A 21,711-nucleotide genomic window follows, 5' to 3' on the forward strand; every position below is an offset into this window, starting at 1 on the left:
TTTTCAGAGTTATGGCCCCTGAAATAGTAAAAAATGCAACATTTTGACCTTGTGACGCGCCTAGCTAAAAAAGTATTACACATAAATTAATTAAACCTTGCATGAGTCTTTATCATGATATGAACTTGCGCATCTCCTGTTTTTTATCTCGCTCTGCCCCCTATATCCAGAGTTATGGCCCCTGAAATAGTCAAAATTGCACATTTTCACCTTGTGACATGCCTAACTCAGAAAGTATTATATATTCATTGATTAAACCCAGCACGAGTCTTTATTATGATATGAACTTGAGCACCTCCTATTTTTTGTCTGCCTCCACCCCTTATTATGCCCCCCGTCGAAGGAGGGATATATTGTTTTGCAGATGTCGGTTGGTCGGAATGTAGACCAGTCCGTTTCCAGATAATAACTCAAGAACGCTTGAGCCTAGTATCATGAAAGTTGATAGGGAGGTTGGTCATCACCAGCAGATGACCCCTATTGATTTTGAGGTCTGTATGTCAAAGGTCAAGGTCACAGTGACCCTGAAAAGTAAAACGGTTTCGGGATGATAACTCAAGAACACTTGGGCCTAGGATCATGAAAGTTGATAAGGAGGTTGGTCATGACCAGCAGATGACCCCTATTGATTTTGAGGTCAGTATGTTAAAGGTCAAGGTCATAGTGACCTGAACATTTAAAAGGTTTCCGGATGATAACTCAAGAACGCCTAGGCCTAGGGTCACGAAAGTTGATAGAGAGGTTGGTCATGACCAGCAGATGACCCCTATTGATTTTGAGGTCAGTATGTCAAAGGTCAAGGTCACAGTGACCAGGAACAGTAAAATGGTTTCCGGACAGTAACTCAAGAACGCTTGGGCCTAGTGTCAGGAAAATTGATAGTTAGGTTGGCCATGACCAGCAGATGACCCCTATTGATTTTGAGGTCATTAGGTCAAGGTCACATTGGCCAGGAACAGTTAAACGGTTTCTGATCTTCTTGTCCAAAACCTTAGGGGCTTTGATATTTGGTATGTAGCAAAATCTAGTGGTCCTCTACCAAGATTGTTCAGATTATTTCCCTGGGGTCAAATATGGCCCCACCCTGGTGGTCACATGGTTTATATAGACTTGTATAGGAAAAAACTTTTAAAAAAACCTCTTGTCCAAAACCACAAGGCCTAGGGCTTTGATATTTTGTATATGACATCATCTAGTGGTCCTCTACTAAGATTGTTCAAATTATTCCCCGAGGGTCACATGGTTTACATAGACTTATATAGGGAAAAACTTTGAAAATCTTCTTGTCCAAACCACAATGACTATGGCTTTGATATTTTGTAATGTAGCATCATCTAGTGGTTCTCTACCAATTTGTTCATATTATCCCTCTAGGGTCAAATATGGCCCCGCCCCAGGGGTCACATGGTTCATATAGACTTACATAGGGAAAAACTTAGAATCTTCATGTCCATAACTTACATCATTCAAATTTGGACCACATGTATAGTTTTGAGTGGCAAGATGAACCTTGACATGAGTTGGCCTTGATCTTGACCTAGTGACCTACTTTCACATTTCTGACCTACAGCCTTCAAATCTGGACCACATGCATAGGTTTGTGTACCGAAAAAAACTTTGACCTTGTTTTTGACCTAGTGACCTACTTTCACATTTTTGAAGGTACAGGCTTCAAATTTGGACCACATGCATAGTTTTTTGTTCCGAAATAAAATTTGACCTTGATTTTGACCTAGTGACCTACTTTCATATTTCTCAAGCTACAGCCTTCAAATTTGAACCACAATCATAGTTTTGTGTGCTGAAATAAACTTTGATCTTGAGATTGACCTAGTGACCTACTTTCACATTTCTGAAGGTACCTGCTTCAAATTTGGACCACTTGCATAGTTTTGTGTTCCGAAATAAAATTTGACCTTGATTTTGACCTAGTGACCTACTTTCACATTTCTCAAGCTACAGCCTTCAAATTTGAACCACATGCATAGTTTTGTGTACCGAAATGAACTTTGATCTTGAGATTGATCTAGTGACCTACTTTTATATTTCTCAAGCCACAGCTTTCAAATTCGGACCACATACACATTGTTTTGTACGGAAATGAAATTTGACCTTGATTTTGACCTTGAGCAAGTCTTGAAATTTGGAATATTCAAAAATGGCTCAGTGGATGATGCCAAGATCACTCTGTAATCTCTTGTTAGGTTAATAGATTAAAGGTCAAGGTCAGATTAAACCAGAATGGTAGAACGTTTGTTTACAGTGAGCATATAATTTCTGTCCCTTGTGCAATTACTGAATGCATCAAGGGGGGCATTTCGTGTTCGACGAGCTCTTGTTTTCAGAGTTATGACCCCTGAAAATTGTTAAAAATGCACATTCTCACCTTGTGACGCGCCTAGCTCAAAAAGTATATGATATAGATGGATGATAACTTCGGGCTGGCTCCATCCCTCTTTTTAGCCCACCATCATCAGATGGTGGGCTATTAAAATCACTCTGCGTCCGTGGTCCGTCCGTCCGTCATTCCGTCCGTCCGTTAACAATTTCTCGTTATCGCATCTCCTCAGAAACTACTGGGGGGATTTTGACCAAACTTTGTCAGAATGATGTATTGGTACCCTAGTTGTGTCCGTCTGAAAATCAGACTGGTTCAACAATTTATGAGTGAGTTATGGCCCTTTGTTTATTTCTATATTTTACATAGATTTATATAGGGAAAAGCTTTGAAAACCTTCTTGTCCAAAACCACAGAGCCTAGGGCTTTGATATTAGGGTTTGAAGCATTATCTTGTGGTCCTCTACCAAGATGATTCAAATTATTTCTCTAGGGTCAAATATGGCCCCGCCCTGGGGGTCACATGGTTTATATAGACTTATATAGGGAAAAACTTTGAATAACCTCTTGTCCAAAACCACAGGGCCTAGGGCTTTGATTTTTTGTATGAGACATCATCTAGTGGTCTTCAACTAAGATTGTTCAAATTATACCCCTAGGGTCAAATATGGCCCCGCCCTGGGGGTCATATGGTTTACATAGACTTATATAAGGAAAAACTTTGAAAATCTTCTTGTCCAAACCACAAAGCCTAGGGCTTTGATACTTGTAATGTAGCATCATCTAGTGGTTCTCTACTAAGTTTGTTCAAATTATCCCCCTAGGGTCAAAAATGGCCCCGCCCCAGTGGTCACATGGTTCATATAGACTTATATAGGGAAAAGCTGTTAAAATGTTCTTGTCAATAACTACAACATTCAAATTTGGACCACATGTATATTTTTGAGTGGCAAGATGAACCTTGACATGAGTTGACCTTGATTTTGACATAGTGACCTACTTTCACATTTCTGTAGCTACAGCCTTCAAATTTGGACCACATGTATATTTTTGAGTGGCAAGATGAACCTTGACATGAGTTGACCTTGATTTTGACATAGTGACCTACTTTCACATTTCTGTAGCTACAGCCTTCAAATTTGGACCACATGTATATTTTTGAGTGGCAAGATGAACCTTGACATGAGTTGACCTTGATTTTGACCTAGTGACCTACTTTCACATTTCTGTAGCTACAGCCTTCAAATTTGGACCACATGCATAGTTTTGTGCACTGGAAAAAACTTTGACCTTGATTTTGACCTAGTGACCTACTTTCACATTTTTGAAGGTACAGACGTCAAATTTGGACCATATGCATAGTTTTGTGTTTCAAAATTAAATTTGACATTGATTTTGACCTGGTGACCTACTTTCACATTTCTCAAGCTACAGCCTTCAAATTTGGACCACATGCATAGTTTTGTGTACCGAAAAAAACTTTGACCTTCACATTGACCTAGTGACCTCCTTTCACATTTTTTAAGGTACAGGCTTCAAATTTGGACCACATGCATAGTTTTGTATTCCAAAATAGAATTTGACCTTGATTTTGACCTAGTGACCTACTTTTACATTTCTCAAGCTACAGCCTTCAAATTTGGACCACTTGCACAGTTTTGTGTACCAAAATGAACTTTGACCTTTACATTGACCTAGTGACCTACTTTCACATTTTTAAGGTACAGGCTTCAAATTTGGACCATATGCATAGTTTTGTTTTCTGAAATAAAATTTGACCTTGATTTGACCTAGTGACCTACTTTTACATTTCTCAAGCTATAGCCTTCAAATTTGGACCACATGCATAGTTTTGTGTACCAAAATGAACTTTGACCTTTACATTGACCTAGTGACTTATTTTCACATTTTTGAAGGTACAGGCTTCAAATTTGGACCACATGCATAGTTTTGTATTCCAAAATAGAATTTGACCTTGATTTTGACCTAGTGACCTACTTTTACATTTCTCAAGCTACAGCCTTCAAATTTGGACCACTTGCATGGTTTTGTGTACCGAAATTAACCTTGACCTTAAGATTGACCTAGTGACCTACTTTCACATTTCTCAAGCTACAGCTTTCGAGTTTGGACCACATGCACAGTGTTGTGTATGGAAATGAAATTTGACCTTGAGCTAGTCAGTAAGTCTTGAAATTTGGAACACTCAAAAATGGCACATTGGTGGGCGCCAAGATCACTCTGTGATCTCTTGTTAAAGTTATGGCCCCTGAAGTAGTAAAAAAATACACATTTTCACCTAATTATGTGCCTAGCTCAAAAAGTATTTGATGTAAATTCATGAAACCTTGCTTGGATCTTTATCATAATGTGACCTGCACACTTGGCATTAGTCTTGAGAATCTTAGTGCTTATTACAGAGCTAAGGCCCTTAAATAGCCAAAATAGTGGAATTTTTTTTTGTGATGCTCATAGCTCAAAAAGTATATGGCCTAGAATAATGAATCCTTTTCATAAAATGTTTGTTGAGGCTATACCCCATTAAGACTGCAAACATTTGAATTATTTCCCCTTATTTGTGACAAATGTAACAGTGGGGTGGGGGGGGGGGGTCACACCCTGTGTCCTACAGACACATTCTAGTTGCTTCTTATATTATTTGGTGGATATCCACCAAGCCTTATAGGAGTCAGATCAGTACCATACCTATTGGTGCATATTGTTGGCATATTTCTGTTCAGTGATTATTAGTGGAGTTTTGGCCATTGATTTGTTGTATTTTACCTTGTCCTGGCAACTTTTTAGATACCACCAGGAGTAATTAAGTGGAACTTCACAAAAGTGATCTTTGCAGAGCCTAGCATATCATTGGCATGTTCCAGTTTATTGGTTGTCAGCGATGGCCGTTGATTTGTCACATTTAATGATGTTTTAGGGAATTCTCTAATTATATCAGGGAGGAATTCCACCAAACCTTGCAGGAGTGATCAGTACCAAGTCTTATGATTTTTATCAGCATGTTCTGGTTCAGTGATTTTCAAGGGAGTTGTGGCCCTTTATTTATCAAATTTTATATATTTTGCAACTTCTCCTCTTCTCTTACACCATTGGACAGATTTCCACCAAACCTCATTAGTGGTAAGTGTGAAGTTAGTTGTGCATATTATTGTCATGTTCTGATAAGACGATTTTCAGCAGAGTGATGACCTTTGACTTATTAAATTCTTTGATCTGTTTTACTTTTGATACAACTGGTTCGAATTCGAACAAACTTCACACTAGTTGTATATATACATGTAGTTGGAATGTTATGGTTCAGTGATATTTTTTCTGGAGTTATGGCCCTTAATTGGTGGCATTTTACTATTTCTGCATAGTAGATGGTGGGAGTATGTTTTTCATGAAAATACAATCTCCAGTTTATAATTATTTAACACAATTGTTATCTTTCATGATTCAGTGCAACATACATATACAACTACGCCAGTGGAATACACTTTGACACTCATCTTGTAGCACCTACTGTTTGACAGGAGCAGCTTCTGTAACTGTCTGGTGTTTTGTTTGTTTGTTTTGGGTTTAACGCCGGTTTTCAACAGTATTTCAGTCATATAACGGCGGGCAGTTAACCTAACCAGTGTTCCTGGATTCTGTACCAGTACAAACCTGTTCTCCGCAAGTAATAGCCAACTTCCCCACATGAATTATCAGAGGTGGAGGACTAATGATTTCAGACACAATGTCGTTTATCAAATAGTCACGGAGAACATACGCCCCGCCCGAGGATCGAACTCACGATCCCGTAGACCAACGCTCTTACCTACTGAGCTAAGCGGGTGTGCTTACTGTCTGGTGTAACTTGAAACACCACTCAGACTGTTATATATATAAGGAATATTGGCATTTCCCTATTCTGTCGATATTTAGCCAGCTGAACCTATTGCATGAAAATAAACATCAAAGTCAAAATGTAACTAAAAGTGAAACTACAGTCTAACCTGTCTTAAGCAGCCAGCCAAGGGAAGCAGACAATTTGGCCGCTAAAGCCAGGTGACCGCTGATCGGAGGTGCAGCCAATATATGTATTTTTCAGACTTCTGGCCAGTTTAGCCTTTAGGCCCATTTCTGGGGGGTTTCCCATTATTATTTTATCGGAGGTGACCGTTAGTACAGGTTAGACTGTACTATTACTTTCTTCGGGGGTGTTGGGTGGGAAGGGAATTATGTGACTGTGAATCATTACCATGTACCTATATGCCAAGTTTGAAGTCAATAACTTGAATGTTTAGGGTATGCATTGGACACAAGATATGACGGACAGATTTGAACTTATGACCTTGACCTATAGACCTGATTTATGCGGTATGCTCATGGTCTTATTGCCACCTACATTTAAACCGAAATTGAAGTAAATACCTTAAATGATTATTACGTTTTGCTCTAGACATGAAATATGAAAGACAACTTTGAGCATTGAGGTCCATGTGTTATCTTGACCTACTTACCTTGTTTGTGAGATCTGCACATTGATTTATTGCCATCTACCAATATGACAAGTTTAAGGTCAACCTTGCATAGGTATTAGAATCAAGTTTTGCTTCTGACACAAAATAGGTGGGATAAATTTGACTTTTGAGCTCCATTTGTGACCTTGACCAACCTTATTCATGCACTCTGCACATTGTCTCATTGTCATCTACCAATATGCAAAGTTAAATCAATACCTTGAGTAGTAATTAAGTTAGGCTCTCGACATGAAATATGAGGGAGAAATTTGACCTCTTAGTTTCATTTGTGACCTTGACCTTAAACTTAGCAACCTGGTTCATGTGCTCTGCATATCATCTCATAGCCACCTACCTATATTCCAAGTATAAACCATCATAAAATATATTTGTTATGGAAAACAACCCTGCAAAATCACAGGAAAATTGTGTATTGTCATTACAGGTCCTACATCCTTTACAGATGTGTAGTTCAGGAAACTATAATAGCATGTGACTGTTTCCAGTACTCTTGTTACCTGTATATAGCGTGACCCTACTTAGAACTGTCACCTTCTGGTGCGACTGTTTGAACTCGCTATACAATGACCCTGTATATTTTTATTATATAATGTCCAAAAAACTGGACATGATGATGGTACTCAAGTGTTGAAAGTTTCAAAGCTTCATCTCAAAAGTTTTTCTCAAACTGTGGACCGGTACAAAAATCTTAACGAAGGTGTGATGCTGACGCGTGGTGAGTAGGATAGCTCTACTTATTCTTTGAATAATCGAGCTAAAAATGCACTATAATGGTCACTAAATATCTGATGTGTTGAAGTAACAAGGTGCTATTTTGTTTTACTGTAACGCTGTTATGAAAGTCTCAATTAACTTCAATATCTAAATCATCGAAAAAAAAGGTGTGTGATCATGATTAAACATGTATGCTTCCATTAATCTTTTGTTGGTGACCAACTTACATTCCTAATTTGCTATATAGCCACAAATAGAGACATTTTGTCTATTGATGACAATACATTAAAACCATTGTTAAAATATTCTTAAAGCAATTTCATCAACATAATTATTATAGCTGTTCTGAAAGCATGTTAAAAGTAAATTTTTATCGTTATTCTGGAGACAGTTTCCATTCCGTAAGACAGAAATGAGGAAGCAATTATATATTTAGGAAGAAGAAACTGCTCCCATCTGTTGTGTGTGAATTGTATTTTTATATTGTTATACGATAACAATGTATCCGCTGTTTAACAAAGAATGTATGCATAACATAATATAGGAACTTATACAATATCATACCTTAGCCTGCTGAAACTTCTGAAAATGGACTGGGCATTTATTATTCGAAGGGGTACGTGTTAACTGAAAATTTACTGACTGAATAGCGAACAGTGCAGACCATGATCAGCCTGCATGGATGTGCAGGCTGATCTTGGTCTGCACAGGTTGCAAAGGCAGAATCACTTGCCACAGTCTTAATCTAAACATATATCATAAGAAATCCATATAACAGTTTTTTCTTTATTTATTTTAAAATAAGTTTTAAAGAACATGATCATGGTAATAGATGCAAAATCAATTTTTGAAAAAAAGTCAGTTTTCAAGAAAAAATGTTATCAATATGGACTTTAAAAACATGTTATTAGCAACATGGATCTAAAAATGATAAATATTTAAGAACACCGTAATCTATAAATTAGTATCTTAATTATATCGAACATTGTTAACAAGAGTTGCACTAAGCAGTGCAAAATAAGCCCAAAGCTTTAGATGTTTTAACTACTCCCAACCCCCACCCCCACGCCCAGTACAAGGCTCAGCCCTATCAACATCTATCTATATGCCAAGTTTTATGTCTATAGATGTTTTTTAAATTATGCCCTTGGCACAACATATGACAGACATGTTTTGACCTGTGACCTTTCACCTACAAACCCGATTTATATGCTCTGCACATTGTCTCATTACCATCTACGTAGTATGTGCCAACTTTGAACAGTTATCATATTGTACTCAGGACATGACATATGATCTCAATCCGAGACCAGGAGCTTTGACCTATTCTTAAAGTTCATGCTCTGGACACATACAGATTTGACCTTGATTTTAACCATCAAACCTAGTTTTGTCCATCTGCATATCTCTTCATCACCTACCTATATCCAGAGTTTAAAGTCTTAATACCTTGAATGGTTATTAGTTATGCCCAAAAGACATGAAAGACCATAGTCAATTTTGACCTGTGAGCTCCATTTGTGACCTGACCTTTGACCTGGTGGCCAAGTTGTTACACTACGCAAAATGAATAATTTAAAAGTTCTGCTCTGGACACAAATTATGAGACAGGCACATGGGCCATCACATAATACATCCCATTTTTCATGACCCAATTTTAAATATCACTCAAAAGAGTACTTAGCAAAAGTTCTACTGTACATGAACTCTTACAGTTAGAAATATAAAGGAATGTAATAAAAAAAAAACACAATGGACTCAATAAAACTTTCTACTTTGTTAATCAATATTCAAACCTTTGAGAAATATAACAGAAAGGTATTACTGGAAATAGGATGCACTAAGATATTAATTATATTTTTGTTCATAAAACATAAACAAGTATAAAATAAAATTCATATGTGTCACCTTTAAGCCAAACACACTTATTGTATATCATTCTTGGGCCATGGTTCTAGTTACCTCCCCTGACACTGTCAACGATCATGCCACAAGCTGGACTAACTTTACATGTGATATGATGCATAATACTGCAACAGCAAAACAGCTTATATCAAATTTAAACTGACATCATCACATCATAGATGAACGTGTTTATCATGAAAAGGGTGCTATATAAATCTGGTATAATATACATGATCACATTCAAAACTGAATAATCTTATCACAATTTCACAAAATGTTCATGAACAACCCTGCTTATTTTCCCTTCCACAACTGTCTTCATGAACAGGTTCAAACATCAATCGTTGGAATACTTCCTGTAATTCCAGTTACAGCTTCATGTAGCGCAATTCATGAAGCATCCCTGGTCCTGAAAGAATTCCTTCGTAATGAAACTTGAATCAGATGATGTACTTTAAACTATAATGTCTTGACAAGTATTATTCTGTGGACTTCAGAGATTCCAAATCTTTTAATGCTTCGCGATTTCTTCTTTTATAGTCTCTGTAATAGTAACCTCCAGCTATCGCCACGATCGTAAGTCCCTGAAAAATGACACGATACTGCAACATTGACTGTGACTTTTGGCGCTGTCCTTTCACATTATAGTATAACCCAAATCCCAATGCTCCAACTGTCATACCTAAACCTGAAAAATATAAAATATGCGATTAAACAAACAATACTCACAACCTCTGTTTACACAACCTTTGAGGAGTAAATCTATATTTTCCTATATAATGTCCCTTCAATGACTTACTAGTGTTCTAACAGGTCGAATGTTCATTTTGAGGAAATCGACTTTAACCCTTACCCTGATAAATTTCTATAATGAACTTGTCCATTTTTCAAACTGAACAGTCCCATTAACTTTTGAAAGGGGTGCGTATCAAAAAGATACTGACTGAATGGTGAGCAGTGCAGATCATAATCTGTGCTGGTAGCAAAGGCAGAATCAATCATGTCCAGCATGATAAGGGTTAAAGCTTTTGACTGTTCCTTCTGCTCAACTACTGGAACATATGTGAATGATGAATTCTCATTTACATTCAAACCCTGTTTGCTCGAACTCGATGGGACAAGCAAAAATTGTTCGAGTTATTGGTAGTTCAAACCATCAAAACTGTATATCATATCGATATTTTGCTGGGACCTGACAGGCAGTTCAAGCAAAGGGTTGTGCAGGAAATTGGAATTACCTGAGTTCAAGTGAAAAAGTTACTGTATTATCATTATTACAGTTGGAATGATATGTGTTCATAATGTTTATCTGACAATGTCAATAGAACATTGTGGAATTGAAGAGACGATAGGCAAGCATTTCATTTCTCAAAACTAGAGCTGCTTTTCAGAAAAGCGCATGTCTCCCACAACTGCCTAATCATCTGAATAGTAGTATATGCATCAACCATGCACCGTCGTTCATATGACTGAAAAATTGTTGAGAAAGACGTTAAACCCGAACACACACACACAACCATGCACCAAAACCTCTACTACCTTATCAGACTTTGAGTGCTTTGATTATCAAAAGGGCCATAATTCCGAATTGCCTCGAACTTGGCTGAGGACTTACTGGCAAACACATTTTGTTCAAGTTTGCTGAAGATCGGATGAGAAATGTTCGACTTAAGAGTGCGGACAAGCTTTGTGACAGACAAACACACACAGTGTCAGACAGGAGTAAATCAACATGTCTCCCACACCACTGTGTGGTGGGAGACATAATTATAAACAATTCTTAGAAAATTAACCTCAAAAGAACAACAATATCTGTAAAACAGTGACATTTTTCCAAGAGAGGAGTTTCACTGTATTCACAAAATTCAAAGAGTTACCACAGTTTTCCATTCAACCCTCGAAACCTGATTATCATTACTTTTAGCATATAAAAAATTAATTTCACTAACAGGATCCACATCCTGGACAGTTCTTAATTAATAGTTTAAACATACTTATTTTCAACATATGATCAAAATTTATGACCAAGAGGGTCATGATGGCACTATATCGCTCACCTGAGTTTAGTTGCTTGCTGGAACATATTTCTTTGCTAAAAGTAATGCTTCAGAAACAAAAAACTAGGCGAGTAGGTCATGGTAAAGATTATTCAAGATAACTACTGAAATCTGTTAAAAAATTATACAGGTGGTCCAAATCTATTTTGCTGTAGCTTTAAAAATAAGAAAATAGGTAAGCAGGTCAGGGTTAACCTAGGAATCATCAAGATTGGGTCATAAATGTGGCCTAAAGAGTGTTTAACAAGCTCTTCCTTTGATCTGACCTGATGACCTAGTTCTTGACCCAACAAGACCCAGTTTCGATCCAGGCCTAGAGATCAAGATAATCATTCTGTGTAAGTTTGTATCAAATCAAAGAATAAATGAAACCTCTATATGGCTAAAAGCGTCAACATAGAAAATTTTAAAAGGGGCAGTAACTCTGGAATCCATGATGGAATCTAGCCTGTTTTCGAAAGGAACCAAGATTTTATTGTGACTTAAGTTGTGTGTTAGTGTGGTTAAAATCAAATATTAAATGTCACTTCTAAATGTGATCACAAGGTAAAAATTAACAAATTTTGGCTCTTTCATGGGTCAATCTGGGGCTGTAACTCCTGAACCTATGATTGGATCTGACAAATTCATCACGGAATCAAAGATTTATTGTTGTTAAAGCTATTTTGCAAGTTTGTATCAAATCAAACCATAAATGAAGTCTCTGTATGGCTGCAAAAGCCAAAATAGCAAATTTTGGCCCTTTAAGGGGCCACAACTCTGGAACCCATGATGGGATCTGGCCAGTTTTTGAAAGGAACAAAGATATGTCAATACAAGTTGTATGTAAGTTTTATTAAAGTTGATTACAAAATGTGGTCCCTATAACCATGTTCACAAGCCAGAAATAACAAATTTTGGCCCTTTAAGGGGCCATAAGTCTGGAACCATATGATGGGATCTGGCCAGTTTTTGAGGGAACCAAGATATTATGCCAATACAAGTTGTGTGCAAGTTTGATTAAAGTTGATTGCAAAATGTCGTCTCTATCGTGTTCACAAGCCAAAAATAGCAAAGTTTGGCCCTTTAAGGGGCCATAACTCTGGAACCGATGATGGGATCTGGCCAGTTTTCTAAAGGAACCAAGATATTATACCAATACAAGTTGTGTGCAAGTTTGATTCAAACTGATTACAAAATGTGGTCTCTATTGTGTTCACAAGAAATTGTGAACGGACGGATAACGGACAAAATGCAATTACAAAAGCTCACCGTAGGTGAGCTAAAAGAAAGTTAAGTAACAGCTACTTTTACCACTTCTGACCAATATTTGCATCTTACTTGGGTACTTTTGGAGAACTGCAATTAAATTTCAGTTTTTTTTAAGTAACTTAACAAGCAAGTACTTTGATGCTCTTTACAACCTGTTAACTTTCTAGTGTTCTTACTAGAGTTTTTAGAGTAAAATTTACTGTATTATTTTTTTTAATTTTTACTGCACTGGTTAATGTATGCACCTATCTACATGTACAATTGATGGATTTGTGTAACAGTTGCTGTGAATGCTTTGTTCACTTTGTTCCAAAGTTGGCAGTTCTGCAGAATGTCCAAAATACCCCTACAATGCTGTCAGATACGGCAAAGAGCTATAAAATAAACAGATCGGCAACTTGAAAGGCATATAGAGCAAATCTCGCCAACATCCCGTGACAACTGAATGAGATCTCGTTGTAAGCGTCTGTTGATCATGACTGATCAAGTCAGCAAACGCTTTGTCTGTTGATTTGATCATGATTGATCAAGTCCGCAAACGCTTTGAAATAAGATAACACGCTAACACGAGATGACGCGGGATTATCCCAAGTTGCCATTCTGTGTATTTTATAGTTCTCTGGATACGGTAAATGTCAGCTAGTCTGTAAAATTGGTCTGCATTAAAGTCGAAAAATTGAGACTACCCGACACCTTACACTAGAAATGGTCCTGCGTCATGTTGGATACAGATATAACACACTTCATTTCACAGAGGAGACTATAACCAAATAATGCCATTTACTGATTTACCAGATTACCTAAAAGTACAAATGGATTTTCCATGACAGAAGGCAGAAACAGTGCCCTGAATGCCCCCTTTTCCTGGATTTCTCTGTCGCGTTTTGTTTCAAACATTGTTGGTCTGAAACTTTCTTCTTTAGGCGGACTTAGGTACATTAACTTTTCCTCTTGTTGTACTGCAGATGAATTGTTTTTATCCATGATTTTTGTAAGCTACCCTTCGTTGTTGACCTGACAGGTTGACCAGTTAGAGTTACGTAACCTTGATTCTGTGCTTGATTGTAATAGATTTGATTTTCCAACTGTAGATAATTGTCTCTTATTTGCTTTTCTGTTATTAATTTCATTATTGACTTATTTCACTTGACTTTGGCTTATACTGAACATCTTAAAGTCAGAGGTGTGTACTGGGGGTATAACTTTCAAAAGTGCCATATTAATCACAATCGATTAGAATTTTGTTTGGAGTGAATCAAACAAGATTCTCTCATGACCATGCTTTCGGATTATTTTTTTAAACAATAAAAGAAAGGGTTGTTCCTGATTAATATGTTTTAGAATTTTGGATTTAAAAAAGTGCTTCTGTACACCTTTCTGTAATTTGTATTATTTCTCCCTGTTGTCATTTGAATTCGTCTTAGTGGCTGTAAAGCTAACTGTGTTTACTTCCGGGTTTTCAGCACGTGCAAACCAAAAACATGGGTAAACCAACAAAAAGACAGGCGAGGAAACAGTACAATTATAGTACCAACAGAAGAAAGGAATGGAAAAAGTCAAAGAAATTACCTGACATTAAATGGTATATATAAATTATGCAGATTTCTCATATTCTCAGAGTCCTTAACCAGGTACCAGAAAAGTCACAAATTAAAAAAATTAGCTATATGATATATCCCTGTTTCTCGTATTCTCAGGGTTTCTCATATTCTCGTTTTTTGCCTTAAAGTTGTCAAATAATTTAATGTTTGTAATTTTCTAGACAGGAATGATACAAAACTGACACACTGATAATTTCAAGCGATTTGAACAGGCCGTAGACTTCCCCTGGATTGAGAGACTTTCTCTCGATCTAAACATTGTCTCTTGTTTGAAAGACAAAATGTCTTTCGATCGAAAGACTCAAATTTGCTTAAGCAATGAAAATTGATGAAAGAGTAATTAAAACTCTCTTTTTAGAAGGCAGTGGCTAGAGAACCGGAATCGGTTCCCTAGACAGCGAGCTTATTCGTCTGGAACCGGTTCTCTAGCCAAAGTACCGTGCATAGGCTAGGGAACCGGAATTTTATTTCTATGCATTAAACTGTCGAAATTCACTGTCGAAATTCACTTTGTTTCTTGTGGTAAGTATCATGTGCATATTCTTATCTTAATAAGTTAATTATTTTTACCATTTCAGCAAGCTATGCCCTTTTATTTATTTGTGTTTACTGTGTCTCCAGAAGTGTACTCGCCGCATACTGTCCGCCATATTGGAATGATAAAATAAACTAGTACGAATGAATGCGAAATCGTCGACACTGGAGCCAAAATAAACTTGAAATTTAAACTTAACAGGTATAAGACAATAAAAGAAACGATTAAAACAAATTAAGTAATTTCTGTTAATTAGTATTGATTACATATCTTTGAACGTGAAATGCCGAGGTGTTACAAACAAGTATTTAAAGTGATCAAAGAATCTGTATGAAGTTTTAAGGGCAGTTAAATTAATTTGTTCATCTATAAACATGTAATGACGCAAATACAAACCAACATTATTTTATATTTAAATAATTTAAACATAGTACAAGTTTAAAGCAAAATTTAATAACATTTAAAAACTGCAAAGTAGTTTTCACGCATGCATTCGTACTAGTTTATATCATTCCAATACAGCAGACACGGTATATATGCGGCGAGTACACTTTTGGAGACAGTAAACGCAGATAAATTCAAGGGCATGATAAATTAATTACAGTACAGCTAGCGCGGCACCTTCAAAAACCCTTCGACCCTTGCGCGTAAAAATTTTTTCGGGTGTTCAGTTGCGATGGCTGGACACCCATCAGCCCTCGCGGTCATGAACACAGGGGTTCGCGGTGGACGGCTGCGAGGATTCGCAGTGTTCACGCGCGAGGGACCATCGCGGTCAACGTTTTATTTTAACATTAATTTTTTAACAGTATATAGAAGCATTTAATTGTTAAATTTATCATCTATAATGTATTTATTATAAATACACAATGCATATCATTTATTCAATTTACTCGTCTACCTTTATCAGGCCTTGTTATCTACGCCCGATAATTTTAATGTTTCGATTTTAGTTTATTGCCATTGACGATTATATCTTTTTCAATAAATTATATCCAAATTGTAAACAATTGTGTGAAGGGATGTTTTACACACACATTGTATCAAATTGTGACACATTGATTACATTCACAAGATTTTTTCATATAATTGTCTGAACACATGTCAAATTTTGACACGTTATCGGCGTATTTTAAATAGAAAGAGCTCGCACATAACCGTAAGTGTTAAAAACAAAATAACATAACCGATAGTTTTTTTTCTGAGTGAATATAATTTTGTTTTCTGTTTTCTCAACTGTTAACTAAAATCTAGAGGCAGCAAGACCACCATATGCATGTAAGAAATAATTAATCCGCTGATTCGACGGTACCAAGTAAGATGTACTATCTCAGAAGCGAATCTCAGAGAAGTTTAGAACTCCTAATGTTATGAACATGTTTTTATTAGCTCACCTGTCACAAAGTGACAAGGTGAGCTTTTGTGATCGCGCGGTGTCCGTCGTCCGTCCGTGCGTCCGTAAACTTTTGCTTGTGACCACTCTAGAGGTCACATTTTTCATGGGATCTTTATGAAAGTTGGTCAGAATGTATATCTTGATGATATCTAGGTCAAGTTCGAAACTGGGTCACGTGCCTTCAAAAACTAGGTCAGTAGGTCTAAAAATAGAAAAACCTTGTGACCTCTCTAGAGGCCATATATTTCATGAGATCTTCATGAAAATTGGTCAGAATGTTCACCTTGATGATATCTAGGTCAAGTTCGAAACTGGGTCACGTGGGTTCAAAAACTAGGTCAGTAGGTCTAAAAATAGAAAAACCTTGTGACCTCTCTAGAGGCCATATTTTTCATGAGATCTTCATGAATTTTGGTCAGAATGTTTACCTTGATGATATCTAGGTCAAGTTCGAAACTGGTCAGTAGGGTCAAAAAATTAGGTCATTAGGTCTAAAAATAGAAAAACCTTGTGACCTCTCTAGAGGCCATATTTCTCAATGGATCTTCATGAAAATTGGTCACGAATGTTCACCTTGATGATATCTAGGTCAAATTCGAAACTGGGTCACGTGGGGTTAAAAACTAGGTCAGTAGATCTAAAAATAGAAAAACCTTGTGACCTCTCTAGAGGCCATATTTTTCATGAGAGCTTCATGAATATTGGTCAGAATGTTCACCTTGATGATATCTAGGTCAAGTTCGAAACTGGGTCATGTGGGGTCAAAAACTAGGTCAGTAGATCTAAAAATAGAAAAACCTTGTGACCTCTCTAGAGGCCATATTTATCAATGGATCTTCATGAAAATTGGTCAGAATGTTCACCTTGATGATATCTAGGTCAAGTTCGAAACTGGGTCACGTGCGGTCAAAAACTAGGTCAGTAGGTCTAAAAATAGGAAAACCTTGTGACCTCTCTAGAAGCGGTATTTTTCAATGGATCTTCATGAAAATTGGTCAGAGTGTTTACCTTGAAGACATCTAGGTCAAGTTCGAAACTGGGTCACGTGGGGTTAAAAACTAGGTCAGTAGATCTAAAAATAGAAAAACCTTGTGACCTCTCTAGAGGCCATATTTTTCATGAGATCTTCATGATTATTGGTCAGAATGTTCACCTTGATGATATCTAAGCCAAGTTCGAAACTGGGTCACGTGGGATTAAAAACTAGGTCAGTAGGTCTAAAAATAGAAAAAACCTTGTGACCTCTCTAGAGGCCATATTTCTCAACGGATCTTCATGAAAATTGGTGAGAATGTTCAGCTTGATGATATCTAGGTCAGTTTTGTAACTGGGTCATGTGCGGTCAAAAACTAGGTCAGTAGGTCGAAAAATAGAAAAACCTTGTGACCTCTCTATAGGCCATATTTTTCACGAGATCTTCATGAAAATTGGTGAGAATGTTCACCTTGATGATATCTAGATCAAGTTTAAAAGTGGGTCACGTACCTTCAAAAACTAGGCCATTAGGTCAAATAATAGAAAAACCTTGTGACCTCTCTAGAGGCCATATTTTTCAATGGATCTTCATGAAAATTGGTCAGAATTTTTTATCTAGGTCACATGTGCTCAAAAACTAGGTCACTATGTCAAATAATAGAAATAATTACGTCATACTCAGTTCAACACTGGGTCATGTGGGGATAGGTGAGCGATTCAGGACCATCATGGTCCTCTTGTTTTTTAACTTATATTAGCTTCGGGGTTTGAGCAATTGTTTCAGTATTATTACATACTGATTTTATTTATTTTGCAGGTACAGCCATTGTCAAGAAACATATACTTTTGTATTTTGTTATATTTATTTTCGTTCCAATCTAGTGTTTTTATACTAACAATACCTAACAGTTATATTGTTTAGCACTTAACAGTTTATCTTTGTTATGAATCTGGCATAAAATGAAAAGATTATAATAGAGGTAAGTTGCTAGGTTTCTTTTTCTAATGAATTTATTTGCATTAACGACTAAAATGTTATTTTACAATTAAAAAACGTTCTGTTTTGTAACGAATTTTTATTGCTTTTTATTGCCAGTAACAATGTTCTGTTTGGTTCGAAAACGTCTGCATGATAGTTTTTAAAAGTGCATAACTTTTCCAAGTGAATCTGAACAGAAACAGTGTACATAGGTTCTCTTTGAATGTTTTTACAACTAAAGGTCCAGTGCTTAAGGTTGAATGATCAATAATTATTATTTTAATATATTTGTGTGACTTACAAGCTGATAAAATTTCAGTAATTTATTTTATTACGGAATTAATGTAAAATGCTATGTTTGGTGAAAAGTATAGTGGTCTTCGAAAGTATTGAGCACACATTCTGAATGTTTTTTTTTTTTTCTCTATTTCAGGCGAAGACTATGCAAGATTAGTGTCTTATTAGTTTTCCTGCAATATTTTGCACAAGGAGTTTTTAACATTTTTTTTTAATACACATTTACCTAACGTGTTCCCGTCATTGTTCTGTCCTTACCATATTTGGCACATTTTTATTACGTAGTATTAGTACTACAAGTATGTGGGCCTCTGACGAACTGGGAGATGAGACACAAATGACGAACTGAGAAAAAAAAGGAGACATCTGGACACAGAATTAATTTTATTACCATTAAAATTATGAGCTATATCCTTTCGACTACCGCTATCGTACACCGACGCACTACCTGAGACGCCAAATGCAGACTATATTTTTGGGGTTCTCCATTACCGCTACTGTTTTGCAGACGGGCTACCGCAGACGACTAATACGTACCAGAAAAATGGGGGTGCTCATTTCTATAGCGTATAATGCAGTATTTGGGTAAAAATTGTATATTTTCGCAATTGAAAATAGAAGGAATTAACAAAAATATACTACATTTTTATGCTGCGGTAATTTTTATGTAAAACGGTTGCTACACTATGGTAGTTATGTCCATTGTGTGGTTATTGGTATAACTACACTGTGGCACAACTTATAGTTTCTTGTTTCCTGCAATAGTCTACTATGGTATTTATATGCAGCTAAAACAAACAGTTAATGTTTTTTATTAAAAGTCACATATTTAAACGGGCACTGCATCTCTGCGGCAGTACATGCTATTTGGTGTGAATATGTATTAATACGCTGCGGCACTCTCTTTGGTTTCGCATGCCTTGCATTAAACTACTGTGGTAATCGGGGAATAAATAATGCCTACAGGATAAGTTTTGATTACTAGTATAATCCTTTCGCAGGGTAACTTTCTCAACACTGTGGAAGTGCACTTAATTTCATTTAATATGTATAACTACACTATAGCACTGCCTTAAAATTCAAGTTTCTCACAAAAGTCTACTATAGGTCTTAGTAACAGGACGAGTAAAACTATACTGCGGTACTACACTGAAATTCGTTCTTCCTGCAAACGTCTGCTGTGGTAATTATTTGAGTGGTTTGGTTGCTGTACCACTTCTCCCTGTCAACCCCTCCCCCTACCTAACCCCGTCTTACAAGACATATGCATCCCCACACCTATACCTAGATCCTCACTCTGTAATTACTATAAGTACTCTTTTTTCCAGACACCATAGTCCTTCTTGTTTTTAACACTATCATCTGTATTCATGCTTGCAATACACGTCGTGTATTACTTTATTCTTCTGTCTATTCTACTTTTAAAATTCTTGTACAGGCGCGCAGCTGCACCTAATACTCGTAAGAGTGATGCAGTATAAAAAGATAAATAGATAAACGTTTAGTTAATAGTATGTATTAAAGAAAGGCTTTAAAATATTCGTTTTAGCAGATGCAGTTTCTGCATATCTTTGGAAGTTTAAAGTTTATATTAGAGGAAAAAAAGAAGTAGAACTAACGAGGAAGGTTGTTGAACATCTGTTTGAACCGTATAGTGCTTCTAGACACATCCCTTTGGCACAGGCGTTCCTTGCCAGCTCAACACATCTTTGTGGGTCTTTTAATAAGGGCGAAAATTCTTGCCATATGATTTGAAACCACAGAAATTAGACCGACAGAAGGATGTTTCCGCAGGAATAATGTAATATATGTAATACATTATAATTCCTGGTTTCGGTTAGTACAATGAACAAATGACAGCATATGACATGTCAAATCAAAGATGGAAACATGGTAGCTAGAGTATGAAAGGTTACCGTTCAGGAATTAGGAAACCCAAACAAACGCAGGTAGTTAATACCATTGACCGAGAGTTTGAAGACTCACATGAAATTATCTCAATGTCAGGGCGAACAAATGCTTGTCAGTTTTGCAGTATGAAGAAACTAAAGACCGCCGGTGGTCTCCGAACACCAACGTCATCATTTGGTTCTAACCAGTGTAAAGACAATTTACACAGGTATAACAATACTCTTTTTATTAAAAAGTTATATTGATCTAATGAGTAGTTTTAAAGATTTCTTGGTATTATTGAGTCATTGCTATGTTACGTGAACGTACGTTTTTTTTACTCCATGTATATAAATTGGGTCTGAGTCAAGAAGTCGCTCAAATCCAAAAATGTACTCGAATTATCGCTCTGGGTCAAATTTCCCGAAATATTTAACCATGTCAGAAGAGGAAAAGTCTGTAATTGCATTATATATTCGACTGTTTTTAACAGGTTAATCTTTAGTACAGGATAAAACGTTTCGAGAAATCTAGCCCTTAAGTACAAAAGCCAGTTCCAGAGAAGCTGTGCAATAATTGTAGTTGAAAATCAAAATGTCTTGCTTACATAAAAATATTTGTCTATTTTCAGGGTTAATCCCCGTGATCTTTTAAATACTACTTTCAGAGAATGCTTTCTTTCGTATCATGCGTCCAGAACTGGGATTGGCTAACTAAAGAACCGGGCATATTAAATATAGACACATAACTAACTTATTATTATAATAAACAGTTCTACCGATGACATGTTTATCACAGTGAATTTTGGACATTTTATCTTTCTACGTGTTATTAACAATGCTAATTACCCTACCCCCACTCCCTTGCATTTAGACGGCTATTAAAAAAGTACATGTATATATAGATGAACGGTTATTGTCGTAAATTGTTGACAAAATTGTTACATTCTTACTCAGTTAAAACGGACTACAGTACAAATTCAACAAAAAACAGGAATTATTTCATGACTTCAGTGAACATTTTGTGTAACATTACATATGCTCTATGTTACCTATTGCGATGATTTGTAAGTAATGAATAATCTTCATCTGTTATAGCTTTCACAACTTGCTTTCGTTTAAATATATATATATATTTTTTATTTTCTGTCAAATGTTTTTGTTTGCTTTTAATGTTTTACTTTTAGTCTCCTACCTGTTTTTCCGGATCGGACTATAAGTAGACTGTCTATTATGAAATTTAGTCCA

At 36.4% G+C, this 21,711-nt stretch overlaps 2 protein-coding genes across 2 annotated transcripts in view; one reads left to right on the plus strand and one right to left on the minus strand.

The window, feature by feature from the left end:
- Positions 1-8,350: 8,350 nt before the first annotated feature.
- LOC123546886 (HIG1 domain family member 2A-like) lies at positions 8,351-13,849 on the minus strand. Its single transcript, XM_045333518.2, has 2 exons — positions 13,592-13,849; positions 8,351-10,171 (listed from the first exon to the last, which is right to left on the minus strand). The coding sequence occupies exons 1-2, from the start codon at positions 13,773-13,775 to the stop codon at positions 9,963-9,965; spliced, it is 393 nt and encodes a 130-aa protein (XP_045189453.1). The 5' UTR covers positions 13,776-13,849; the 3' UTR covers positions 8,351-9,962.
- Positions 13,850-14,213: 364 nt separating this feature from the next.
- The window catches only part of LOC123546885 (nucleolar protein 16-like), a 71,426-nt gene continuing 63,928 nt past the window's right edge, over positions 14,214-21,711 (plus strand). Inside the window, exon 1 of the mRNA XM_045333517.2 lies at positions 14,214-14,373. Within this exon, the coding sequence (XP_045189452.2) occupies positions 14,273-14,373 (101 nt within the window). The 5' untranslated portion in view covers positions 14,214-14,272. The remainder of the gene's footprint in view (positions 14,374-21,711) is intronic.

The sequence above is a fragment of the Mercenaria mercenaria genome, chromosome 9 (assembly GCF_021730395.1).
Source record: "Mercenaria mercenaria strain notata chromosome 9, MADL_Memer_1, whole genome shotgun sequence".
NCBI lineage: Eukaryota > Metazoa > Mollusca > Bivalvia > Venerida > Veneridae > Mercenaria > Mercenaria mercenaria.